Source organism: Bos indicus x Bos taurus, chromosome 10 (genome assembly GCF_003369695.1).
Source record: "Bos indicus x Bos taurus breed Angus x Brahman F1 hybrid chromosome 10, Bos_hybrid_MaternalHap_v2.0, whole genome shotgun sequence".
NCBI classification, from domain to species: domain Eukaryota; kingdom Metazoa; phylum Chordata; class Mammalia; order Artiodactyla; family Bovidae; genus Bos; species Bos indicus x Bos taurus.
Window position 1 is genome coordinate 54,225,789 of NC_040085.1, and position 12,800 is coordinate 54,238,588.

A 12,800-nucleotide genomic window follows, 5' to 3' on the forward strand; every position below is an offset into this window, starting at 1 on the left:
TTCTCAGAAGGCTGCCGTTTTAAGTGGGATTGTATTACATTGTTCTACAAGTTGATTAATTTATGTACAGAATTTCCCAGAATTCCTAGAAGATTTCATCAGTTGTCTTCAGTCTTTCCCTTTCCATTATTTAACAATATCATGTGCCAGATCAGTCGTTCTTAAGTCCATGAAGCTCAGGTAACCTTATATATCAGATTTATCAAGAGCCCCTGGTTCCAACCCAGCCCACGATGATGATTTAGCTTTAAGGTAATTTAAAACGTTCAAGATGATTCTGTTTCCTTGTGTTTACCCTCCTCCTTCCTGGAATTTGCAAATTTGCTATGGTATCCCCCATCACAACAAATCATCCCGCTAGCTCACTGAAACTGAATCTCATGCAAGAAACAGTCTGTCTGAATAGTGACGAAATGAATTCACCTCTAGGCTAGCCTCTCCTTAGAGTGGATAGGTATGCTCTGTATACATTGTTATGATTTGCCTTCCTCCGTTCTCCTTTAAGGAAAGCAAAGGAAAATTTGTTTGGACAAAACAGAATTTTTTCCAGTGGACATGTAGTTTTTGAAAAAAAGCAGTCGCTGGAGCTGGACTCAGTTGTAGAAGAAACCGTAACAGGGGATTATGCCTTAATCATAAATGGCCACAGTTTGGTGAGTTCGCTTAAGGCTTTTGTTATTTCTTTTTCTCCACCCCAATAATGAGTTCTTTTCTGCTGTCATAACGAAATCTTCTTTTGTGTATTCAAAACAAATGACACTGCTAGAAACAGGGCATACACAATGATTTCCTGTTTGCAAAGGAAAGGGAAGCTTGTAATATATATTTCATACATTATTGCTTGAACCATCACAGTAAAGGGGAGGATCTGAAGAAATGCTGAATTCAGAGAATATCAATCTTGTCTTAATGACTGTAGACTGTTCAGCAGTATTGTTTAAATGCTTTTCTCAGGGAGAGTATCACAGTTCCTGTTGTTCAATTAAAATAATGCAACTGGATGGATGTACTGCAATTATTGCTCTTCCTAACGTTTGTGATTTGCAGAGCACAACCTGACCTTCATATAATTACCACACCAAATTACTGCCATTAAGATACCTCTAGTGGTTTTTCTAAATAGCAGCATTTTAGAGCAATGCCAAACAATTTGCTTTGATTAGGAAATCTGGTTCTTGTCGTAATAGAATAAACTTCCATTGTGCTTTTAATGTAGTTCAGGTTCCAAATCTTGAACAAATATCAAAATGCTCTTCTGAGTTTCTAACTTAGAAAACAAAAGCTCTGATTGTACTTTAGTGAAATGATCATTTATATGCACAAAGAGCTAATCTCACATCTTTTTCCAGCTTTGATGATTATTTTTCACTTTCAGAGATTGGAAAACAAACGGATCTCCTCGTAGACTATTTCTTAGAGGACAGAAGAAGTTGGACAGGAGTATATTGTGTTTCCCCCCTTGTAATCAGCTGTCTGTTAGCTCTTAGTGTTTAGAGCATTGTCCAGCTGGGTTCCAGACGTACCGATGTGTTGTCTTCTACACCATGGAAAGTTACAGAGCTCAGCTGCAGGCCAAGCTTAGTTGAAAGTTTGTCCAGATGACACGAACTTCTCTCTTGCACAAATGAGCAGCAACTGAGAATTCTAAGCCTGTCAGCTGGGACTTGGAGCTGGTGGCCTTCGTTGAATTCCCCAGGGACCACGATTGGGAAAGATTCCCTAAAGACTTGTGCTCTGACTTTCTCTCAGGTTCAGAGAGGTCAGTGTGAGGTCAATTAGGGCACTCAGGTGTTAACACCCATGATTTTCTCTCTCTGTCTCCAAATATGTTGAAAGAAAGATCTAAGATTGAAGTTGAAGTTGCTCTTCAAGAATTCCCTCAGCTTCAAAGCCTGAGCTTTAGAAACCATGAAATATCATTATTCATTTAAGGAGAATTGGCTGTGTTTCTCCTACTATGGTCAGTTTAAAAAATATCGTGATTTCACTTTGCTCAGATCTTGCTGCTTTGCAGAGTGTAACTGGATCTTTTTTCTCACAGTCTGTGTCTGTTTTTGTTGTTGATAATAAAGAAAAAAGAGAGAGATGGGAACCATTCTGAGCAAGACAGCCAGTTACCAGCTTTCTGTTTCAGAGAGTGTAAATTATATTTGAGAATGCTAATTCACAATTTCCCCTAAAAATTCTAGGCCTTGACATGAGAATTTTCTACATTAGAGTTATGTTTTTATACTCATTCACCCATCTTTGCTTTCATCCCATTAACATTTATTAAGCATGCCCAGGTCATAGTGCTAGAGCCTGAAGATGGATAAGGATATGAAGAGAACAGTCTCTGTTTTAGAGATTGTCATCTGGTGGGAGAGCTAATCTCACAGTATTGTGACAAATACTATACAGAAGCAGGCACATGGTGCTTTGAGAGCATAGAGGCAAAGCAGCCCATTTAGTTCCTCATGGGAAATTTAGGGAAGAATTCCTAGAGAAAGCGATATTTTCAGGTAGAGGAAACAGCAAGTGCAAAAGCACAGAGGCAGGAAATAACCTGTTAACTTGTAGAAACAAGCAATTTGGCATGACAGGAGTAAAGACTAAACTTAAAGGTGGTGGTAGAAGACAGACCTCAAAAGGAATGTAGGGACCAGAATGTGATGGGCTATGAACATCTTGCTAGAGATTCATTCAAAGATAATGCCCACTCAAAGGTTAGATGGGTTCCTGTTCTCTCTTAATGCATTTACTAAATAATGTAGAGTGAGATATTTTCTAGAAAAAAAAATTATAGTTAATTGCAAAGGACTATGTTCTCTTTTTCAGTCCTTTCTTGGTGTGTCTAAAGGCTCTGATGTATTTGGGGAGGAGCAAGGGTGGAACTGGTTGATGCACCCTGTCTGAGATACAGGTTGCATGCCACCCTTTGCACAGGACTCTCCTGATTTCAGTCACTGTGCTCTTCAAGGACTGATCTCTGGATCATTTGCTCCTCATCTGCCCTCACATCAACAACCACAACAATAAACACTAAATTACAAAACAACAATGCAAAGGAAACAAAAATGTCACCATGCAGAACAAACAAATCGTCACTTTGTAGTTCATTCTAAGCTTGGTGAAGGGGTAGATGGGCCGTCCTTCACTTTCCCTTATTTTAGTGGATTCTGGTGCTTCCCTGGCATTGAACTGTACCTTGCCAGCACAGCATGATAATGCACCGGTGAGGACACGCAGGGCGCTGTGTTTTTTATTTTTATGGTAAAATTCCCTGGCACATAGTAGGCGTTCAGTACTCTCTTCTTTTGTTGTTTGTGTGACCCTGAGTCAACAATGACTTACTGAAATGAATTAAACTGTTTAGAAATCAGTTGAAAAATAAGAAATCTGCTTCCCAAATGACATCTCTCTTGTTCTATTGTGGATTTTTTTTTTTTAAATAACCTAGGCCCATGCCCTAGAAAGTGATGTCAAGAATGATCTTCTGGAACTTGCCTGCATGTGTAAGACTGTGATTTGCTGCCGAGTCACCCCTCTCCAGAAAGCCCAAGTAGTAGAGCTTGTGAAGAAGTACAGAAATGCTGTCACTTTGGCCATTGGCGATGGAGCCAATGATGTCAGCATGATCAAAAGTAAGGAGACATTTGCTTAATGGGGCACACTACAGACGTGGAAGCCCAGTTCAGCATTTGGCAATATATAATGGAAATTGCATTGAAATTTAATTTTCCCAGTGGTTCTAAAATGAATATTTTCAGGTACAATGCATCCACCATTCATTAAAAAAACAAAACAAAACAACCCTCTGTCTTTAATTAAATCATTTGTGTATCTATCACTATTTGGAGAAGTAAGTAGCTGTGGTGTAGAGGAATGAACACTAGACACATAGTCCCAAATGTTATGTTTTGCCACAAATTGTAAATCTTTGTTCAAGTTACTGAACTTTCTGAGCAATTTTCTCTTGTAAAACTAGGATAAATACCTAACTATCAAGAGTGTTTCGTGAGATAATGTGTGGGAAAAATGATAAATGCTATAGCTGTAAGATTTCCATGAATAAATAATAGTATTACAAGAAGATTGATAGGGGAATTCCCTGGTGGTCCAGTGGTTAGAACTTGGTGCTTCCACTGCTGAAGCCCAGGTTCAGTCCTTGGTCGGGGAATTAAGATACCCCAAGCCGTGCCATATGGCTATAAAGAAAGAAAGAAAAAGAAAAGGAGTGATAGTTTCCCCAAAGAGGTGTCTTTGTCTGGGAAGTGAAAGTGTCCTTCTTCTTTGTAGGTGCTCACATTGGCGTCGGCATCAGTGGCCAGGAAGGACTGCAGGCAGTCCTAGCCAGCGACTACTCATTTGCACAGTTCAGATACCTCCAAAGGCTTCTCCTTGTTCATGGAAGGTGGTCCTACGTCCGAATGTGCAAATTCTTATGCTATTTCTTCTATAAGAATTTTGCCTTCACACTCGTGCATTTCTGGTTTGGTTTCTTCTGTGGTTTCTCAGCCCAGGTTAGCAAAAAAAAAAAAAAAATTTTTTTTTTTCTTTTATAAGATCCCCTGGATTGTCGATGACTGTTCTTCATGGTTCTTTATAATATATAGAGATCGTTTTCATATGTCTAATACAAATGACAGTGTGACAATTATGTAATTCATAGTTGACCTGAGCTTTCAACCTAAAAAAATAATTTAGCTAGATTTTTATCTTTTGCTTATTTACATAATAACTAATGAGTACAACCTTTCTGTGCATTTTTATATTTTTATTGAAATGTTGTATGATGACAGGTAAGCTTGCTGTAGTTTTAATTGAGGATTTGAGAAACAATAATAAGAAATGTTGAAACGTATCTATTAGGAAGATGGTCACTCACCCAACACACTAACTGTAAATATTTCAAATTAGGGGAAGGAATTGAAACTCCAACCTCAAGGCTGTTTTGATAGCAATTCATTAGCTAAAAATGATCTATAGGTTATGTTGGTGGCAAGGAAGAAATATTAGCAAATTTGTAAACTAGGATTCTATTTTTATATCTATTTATAGCCATCTTAAAGGTTACTTAAGCCCATATCTTGGATATCAGGAAAGTTTTGATCCTGAGGATCAACTGTAAAACGTAAGACTTACAGCATTTAAATATATTTGTGTATAAAAAATGGCATCACTATTTTAGACAACAACAAAAGAAAAAGATTGTTCTTGAGAATGAAATGGTAACAGTAACTATTATTGGAGATTTCTTCTTTCCTGTTGGTTTTAGTTACTGGTTTCAACGGTATACATGGAGCGATTTTTTCAATTATTTTATTTCAGAAAAATTGAGTATGAATTAAATTTTGGCATTTATGTTAAATGTTGGAGAAGGCAATGGCACCCCACTCCAGTACTCTTGCCTGGAAAATCCCATGGATGGAGGAGCCTGGTAGGCTGCAGTCCGTGGGGTCGTGAAGAGTCGGACACAACTGAGTGACTTCACTTTCACTTTTCACTTTTATCCATTGGAGGAGGAAATGGCAACCCACTCCAGTATTCTTGCCTGGAGAATCCCAGGGACAGAGCAACCTAGTGGGCTGCCGTCTATGGGGTCGAACAGAGTCAGACACAACTGAAGTGACTTAGCAGCAGTAGCAGCATGTTAAATGTGCTGAGGGAAATTAGTGAATCCTTGTGGTAAAGAAAATAGGTATTGTACATTTTTCTCTTTCTCTGAGAAGTTGAAATTTCTTAAGTAAGGCACACCTGTACCCGAATTTTCTCTTTTAATAATAACATTCTCCAAAACGAAAAGCAGACTCTGATATTTTTGTTGATATTTTTGGTAATCTCTAGACAGTTCAAATAAAACAAAGTCTTGATTTTTCAGTTCAGTTCAGTTGCTCAGTCGTGTCTGACTCTTTGTGACCCCATGGACTGCAGCACTCCAGGCTTCTCTGTCCTTCACCAACTCCCGGAGCTTGCTCAAACTCATGTCCATTGAGTCGGTGATGCCATCCAACCATCTCATTCTCTGTCATCCCCTTCTCCTCCTGCCTTCAATCTTTCCCACCACCAGGGTCTTTTCCAGTGAGTCAGTTCTCTGCATCAGGTGGCCAAAGTATTGGAGTTTCAGCTTCAGCATGAGTCCTTCCAATGAATAGTCAGGACTGATTTCCTTTAGAATTGACTGGTTTGATCCCCTTGCAGCCCAAGGGACTCTTAAGACTCTTCTCGAACACCACAGTTCAAAAGCATCAATTCTTAGGCACTCAGCTTTCTTTATAGTCCAGCTCTCACATCCATACACAACTACTGGAAAAACCATAGCTTTGACTAGATGGACCTTTGCTGGCAAAGTAATGTTTCTGCTTTTTAATATGCTGTCTAGGTTGGTCATAGCTTTTCTTTCAAGGAGCAAGTGTCTTTTAATTTCATGGCTGCAATCACCATCTGCAGTGATTTTGGAGTCCCCCAAAATAGTCTGTCACTGTTTTCCCATCTATTTGCCATAAAGTGATGGAACCAGATGCCATGATCTTCGTTTTCTGAATGCTGAGATTTAAGCCAACTTTTTCACTCTCCTCTTTCACTTTTAACAAGAGGCTCTGTAGTTTCTCTTCACTTTCTGCTATAAGGGTGGTGTCATCTGCATATCTCAGTTTATTGATATTCCTCCTGTCAATCTTGATTCCAGCTTGTGGTTCATCCAGCCTGGCATTTCACATGATGTACTCTCCATATAAGTTAAATAAGCAGGGTGACAATATACAGCCTTGATGTACTCCTTTCCCAATTTGGAACCAGTCTGTTGTTCTATGTCCAGTTCTAACTATTACTTCTTGACCTGCATACAGATTTCTCAAGAGGCATGTCAGGTGGTCTAGTATTCCCATCTCTTGAAGAACTTTCCATAGTTTGTTGTGGTCCACACAGTCAAAGGCTTTGGTATAGTCAATAAAGCAGAGGTAGATGTTTTTTTTCTGGAACTCTCTTGCTTTTTCGATGATCCAAGGGGTATTGGCAATTTGATCTCTGGTTCCTCTGCCTTTTCTAAAACCAGCTTGAACATCTGGAAGTTCATGGTTCACGTACTATTGAAGCCTGGCTTGGAGAATTTTGAGCATTCCTTTACTAGCATGTGAGATGAGTGCAGTTGCATGGTAGTTTGAGCATTCTTTGGCATTGCCTTTCTTTGGGATTGGAATGAAAACTGACCTTTTCCAGTCCTGTGGCTGTTGCTTAGTTTTCCAAATTTGCTGACATATTGAGTGCAGCACTTTCACAGCATCGTCTTTCAGGATTTGAAATAGCTCAACTGGAATTCCATCACCTCCACAAGCTCAAAGGCAGGTAAGTTGGTCTGGTATTCCCATCTTTTTAAGAATTTTCCAGTTTATTGTGGTCTTGATTTTACCTTCTCAGAAATAAAAGTTTTCTTAGCACTCCCCCCCAAAAGGCACCAGGGTGGGGATATTTACCTGCTTATAATTCCACCTTAAGTGCAACAAAGACAAGTGTGAGTGTGGCCTGTGGCCTCCTGGGCTGTTGGCTTTTCTTCCCCTTGAGAATGAAACAAGGCTATTTGCCAGGTGGTGTTTTGAGATATCCAGTTTTCATACTGCAAATGTTTGGGACTTTTGAAAAATCATAAGACACTGAAGAGATGTCAACTCTTACTTAGACCTCTTAGGACACAGAGGAGTAGTTATGATTTGAATGTGCAGACACACGAAGCTTGGATAGGCAGGTTTACCATCAGAGTTGTCTTTGTTGAAACTGTGAAATTGAAATGAATATTCAATGACTTGTAATGTCTACATTTGTGTGATTTTATGCTCTGCTTTCAGGATCTGATAAAACTGGCAGAGTCAGATGTTAAGCAACTAGACTTTTAATCTTCTCAACAGTATTTTCAGTTTGAAAGAGAACAGCAAGGGGGAAAAATGATTGCACTAAAGACATGAATACCTGATGTAAACTCAGCTATGAGGCACATCACCCATTTATGATTAGGTTTCATAAATGGTTGATTTAATTAAGCATGTTTCTTTTCTGTGTTCCTGTCTTCTCCTTTTTATTATTTGTTATTCCGGGTGGGCCAAAAAGTTCATTAGAGATTTCCCATAAGATCTTATAGAAAAACCCAAATGAACTTTTTGGCCAACCCTATATTATGTTTTACACTGAAAACTAGTTAATTGCATGGCCTTCTTTTAAATCCATTGTCAGTCTGGACTGGCCCTCTGTATTCTTTCTGACGGTTGTGAGTTGAGCTGGACCAGTGGTTCTCAAGTTTTAATGTGCATGGGAGTTACCTGGAGGGCTTCTAAAGCACAGCTTCCCATCAAGTTTCTGATTCAGTAGGTAGGAGGCAGAGCCCAGAAATTTGCAATTCTAGAAAGTTGCCTGTAGATGCTGATGCTGCAGGTGGGGGACCATATTTTGAGAACCAGGGAGCTGGCCAATACAGAAGAAAATCTGAAGATATGCTTTTTGAACCCAGAGCCCATAGTGAAATCCAGTCTGCTGATGCTGTTTGGTCCATTCTAGACTCTACTTATCTTTTCTAAGGCAGAGGGGCCACTTAAGCCAACATCTTATCACCCCTCCCAATAGAATTGTTCCAGAGGGCTTAGAATCTCTTTATACACCTTGCCAAAACCTTGGCCCCTGAGGCTTATACATGCACTAAGACAAGGTCAGGAGAAAGAGGGGTATTTGTTTCAGGAGAAAGGATTGCTTTTCCCAATCAACTCAGTCTACTATGATTTTATCTAGCTTAACTCTGAACTCCTCCAGGAAAGAAAGCATATCTGAGTTGTGCACCCATGACTATTTTTATTTATGTATTTTACTTTTTTATTCTTATTTGGATACATTGAGTCTTGGTTGTGGCATGAGGGATCTTTGTTGTGGCACATGGGCTTAGTCTCCCCATGGCAGGTAGGGTCTTAGTTCCCTAATCAGATATTGAGCCTTGGTCCTCTGCATTGGAAGGTGGATTCTTAACCACTGGACCACCAGGGAAGTCCCTCAGCCTACACTCTTGAATGACACCTGGCACATAGAAGGTGTATAGTCATTTCAGTGTTGTAGGATGTCTCTAGAGTCCTTCCTTGTGTTTCTTGAGGCAGATCCAGCAAGGAGAGTCCTTCCAACTTGCCTCCAGTCACTCCTGCAGGTGCCATTTACTATACCTGCACCAAGGGCCATTTCTATAGGCTTCGCATCTGGTCTGTGTAAATAAGTACAGCCTGACTAACACTGTGGAGTCAGTGTCTTAAGATCTTAGTGTGATTATGGCATTGATTCCAGAAAGTAGAATGATGTTTTTTCAGTTGTATTAATATAATATGATAGTTAATTGGGCCACAGGTAATATTTATTAGTTATTTATATATATATATATATATATATATATATATATATATATATATTTGGCTTCATTCTAAAAAAGACGTAGAGTGGATTTTCCCTGGTTTATTTTGCTTTGGCTGGATCTTGGCTGATTTAAATAAGGCAGGGAATATCCTCTTTAAGCAGAGGAGGAGTCACCACATGAGACCAATTGGGCTACTGAGTAGAAATCTTGGATTGCTATCTTGGATTGCTATTAGGGCCATTTGCCCTAACTTTTATGATGATTTGATCAAATTGAGACTTAGGTTTATACCTACTGGACAGGATACTTCAGTCTTACCACCAAAGGCTTTCATCAAATCAGTGAATATTTACTATGTGTCAGACTGTGATGTCTGCAGGAACTGGTATCTTAGGTACAGAAAGGGATGTCTGAGAGGTGTCTTCTTGGTGGACATGGCAAACTGATCTCACAAATTTTATTAGCTATCCACACTGTGGAGAATTTAAGGTTCCAGGTCCAGGATTTTCACAACAGTAGATAGGCTTGTCAGCAGAGTGGCAAGTAGTAACTTGTTGGAGAGGAAAAGGCAGCAGGTCAATGACAGTACCCTCGTAATGACATGAATGCTTTGATGTCATCTTCTAAGTGGAGTCATGATATTGTTGATACCAACAAGTAAGGATAAAAGCAGATTGTAATTATAGCTAACACTTAACTATCACTTACTATGTGCCAGGCATTGTTTAAACGTTTTACCTGTATTTGTTCAATTCTTATAATAATCATATGAAGTAGGTCTTTTAATTATAGTCTATGTCAGCTTTTTAAAAATAATTTTAAAATATTTTTAATTGTGTTAAGACACATAAACATAAAATTTAGTGTCCTAACCATTTTAAATGTACCATTCAGTATATTAAAAGTGCATTCACACTGTTATGCAACAGACCTTCAGAACTTTTTCATCTTATAAAACTGAAACAAACTCTATATCTATTGAAAAGCAACTCCCTATTTCCTTCTCTCTCCAGCCCATGAAAATCATCATTTTTGCTTTCTATTTCATTGAGTTTGACTGGATAATTTCAAATGACCTATGTTCTAGTTTACTGATTCTTTCTTCCACTTTGTTGGTGCTCTCTATTGACATCTTCAGTCATTGTATCCTTCAGCTGTAGGATTTTTGTTTTGATGATTTCCATTTCTTTGTTGAACTTCTCATTTTGTTTATGTATTGTTCTCTTAGTTTTTGTTTCCTCTGGGTTCTTACAGTTCACTGAAATTCTTTAAGAGGATTATTCTGAATTCCTTGTCAGACAGTTCGTAGATCTCCTTCAGCTTGGAGTACTAAATGGGCCAGCTGGCAGCTCTGTGGGCAGGTGGGGGGTTCTGTCAGGGTCTCTAGTAGGTGAAGTCCCTGCGTGTGCTCTGAGGTCAGGGGGCTGTTGCTGGCTGGGCTCTGTGATTGCTCATGGTAGATGACATCTCAGACTGTTTCCTGACCAGATGATGCTACTGGCTGGATTCTTTGTTTATGTAGAGCCACCTGCAGGGCTGTAAGTTTGGAGGGACCTCAGGCTGTTCTCTGTGATTAGGTGGGACCAAAGTGTGTACCCCAAAGCTGGGCTGGGCTCCTGTCTGGGTTCCCTCATCAGGTAGAACCCAGAGGTGATTTGCTCCATGGTTGAGTAGATACACTAGCTGAGCTCCCTGAGTGGGCTGGGTTATAGGCAGTGTTTAGCAGTTGGGCAGTTCTGTCTGTTGGGCTCTGCTTCAGGGTGGATCTACAGACTGGGTTCCTTGACTGGATAGTATCACAGGCTGGGCTTTGAGGCTGCCCAGGGTCACTGTTCTGACTCCATGGTTGTATGGGGTCAGAAGCTATACCTGAGACTTGGGTAGGCCTTCTGATCTAGGGGTCTGTATAAACAGGCTGTAGGATGGAGGGTTCCCTGGGTTCACTGCCCAGGCTTCCTGGTTCAGTGGGACTGGGGGCTATATTCAGCAGTTAGGTGGGGTTATAAGTTTTCTCTTCTGCCCCGGTGAGGCTACAGAATGGGGTACACAGCAAATATAGCTTGTTGACTGAGTACCCATATCAGGCAGAACTGCCTGGACCAAACAAGATTTCCTGGCCAGAAGGGGTTACTGGGTCAGCTCTGCAAATGGGCAGAGCCCCTGGCTGGCATCTCTGCTTCAGTGCTGCTGAGTGCTGATTGCTATAAGTCTGTCTCCCTTACGTCTCTATCTGATCCACTTTGGGCTCTGTTTCTCTCACTGGAGAAACCATAGGCCCAGAGGGACCCTTTTGGTGCATTGCTGTGCCAGCCTGGGGGAGAGGTGACAGGGTCAGAGTGTAGTTCTTCTTTCCCTTCTAATGTGATCCTTCTCGGTCTCTGTGATCCAGTGGGGCACTCACTCCCATTCCTGGGGTTTCACAGTGCTCTCTTGGCTGTGGACAGTTGCTGGGTGGTCTTTTTGTGAGGGGAACTGAAGCTGGGGATGACCTAAGCTGCCATCATGATCACATCACTCCTGAGTCTCTCTTTTCTAGAGAGCATTTGTGTGGCATGCACTGAGTCCCTGAGGACACTACCTCCCGGAGATCTTTCTCTCTGTTTTAGGATTTTTTTTTTTTTTTGAATTTATATTGCAGACTCTGCTGAATACCATCAGAGATTCAGGTTTCAGGAGATTTTTTTTTTTTTTTTTGTCTCTCCATTTAGCTGGTGCCAAGGCTGAAACAGGCAAATTTCCTTGCAGTCCCTTTCTGCGTGAAGATTTATTTCCTCTGTACTCTCACACTAAGGATTCAGTCCTTTGTTGCCTTAGCTTTATGAGAATGTTAGATCCCCACTTTGGTCTAATCTTTGCATTGATTATGCTGTCTCTTATGATAAATAGTCTTAGAATCAATGAGATTTGGTGTTATTACCCAAACTCACTTGGCATAGAACCCTGTTTTTTTCCAAGCAATAGGCGTAAAGTTCTATAGAACAAGTATCATACGGAACCCATCTTTGGGAAATTCTGGAATAGATGTCTCTGTGGTGAGAGTTTCAAAACTATTTATCATAGTTTCAATGTTTTGAAGTGGTAAGATGTACAAAGCACAATATGATGCTAAGAATATTTTTCCTAGAAGAATAAGCTATTTATGGTCCTCTCCTTCAAAAACTTCTATTAATTAGCTCTAGTCTAGGGATGAAATAACCCTGTCTTAAATGCTAAAGTAGGGACAGGGGGTTACATCTAAACTTTTACAAACTCATTTTCACTATCCTCAAAGTTTTGTCCTTATTATAAAAACAAATATATGTGGATATATATCAACCTTTATATATCTGAGAACATAACATTTTGTACTTTCTCATTAAAAAAATCATCACATTTTTGAGAAATCCCTCTTGTTTTACATTCTTCAAAAATGTTATTTTTCTTAATGGCACTCAGAAATGTACAT

The 12,800-nt window shown here is 39.8% G+C and overlaps 1 protein-coding gene across 3 annotated transcripts in view; it reads left to right on the forward strand.

The window, feature by feature from the left end:
- Positions 1-12,800, forward strand: part of ATP8B4 (ATPase phospholipid transporting 8B4 (putative)) — a 292,569-nt gene that overhangs the window by 241,041 nt on the left and 38,728 nt on the right. For all 3 annotated transcript variants that reach the window (XM_027554041.1, XM_027554043.1, XM_027554042.1), the window contains 3 exons: positions 506-653; positions 3,440-3,623; positions 4,279-4,502. In XM_027554041.1, the coding sequence (XP_027409842.1) occupies positions 506-653; positions 3,440-3,623; positions 4,279-4,502 (556 nt within the window). The remainder of the gene's footprint in view (positions 1-505; positions 654-3,439; positions 3,624-4,278; positions 4,503-12,800) is intronic.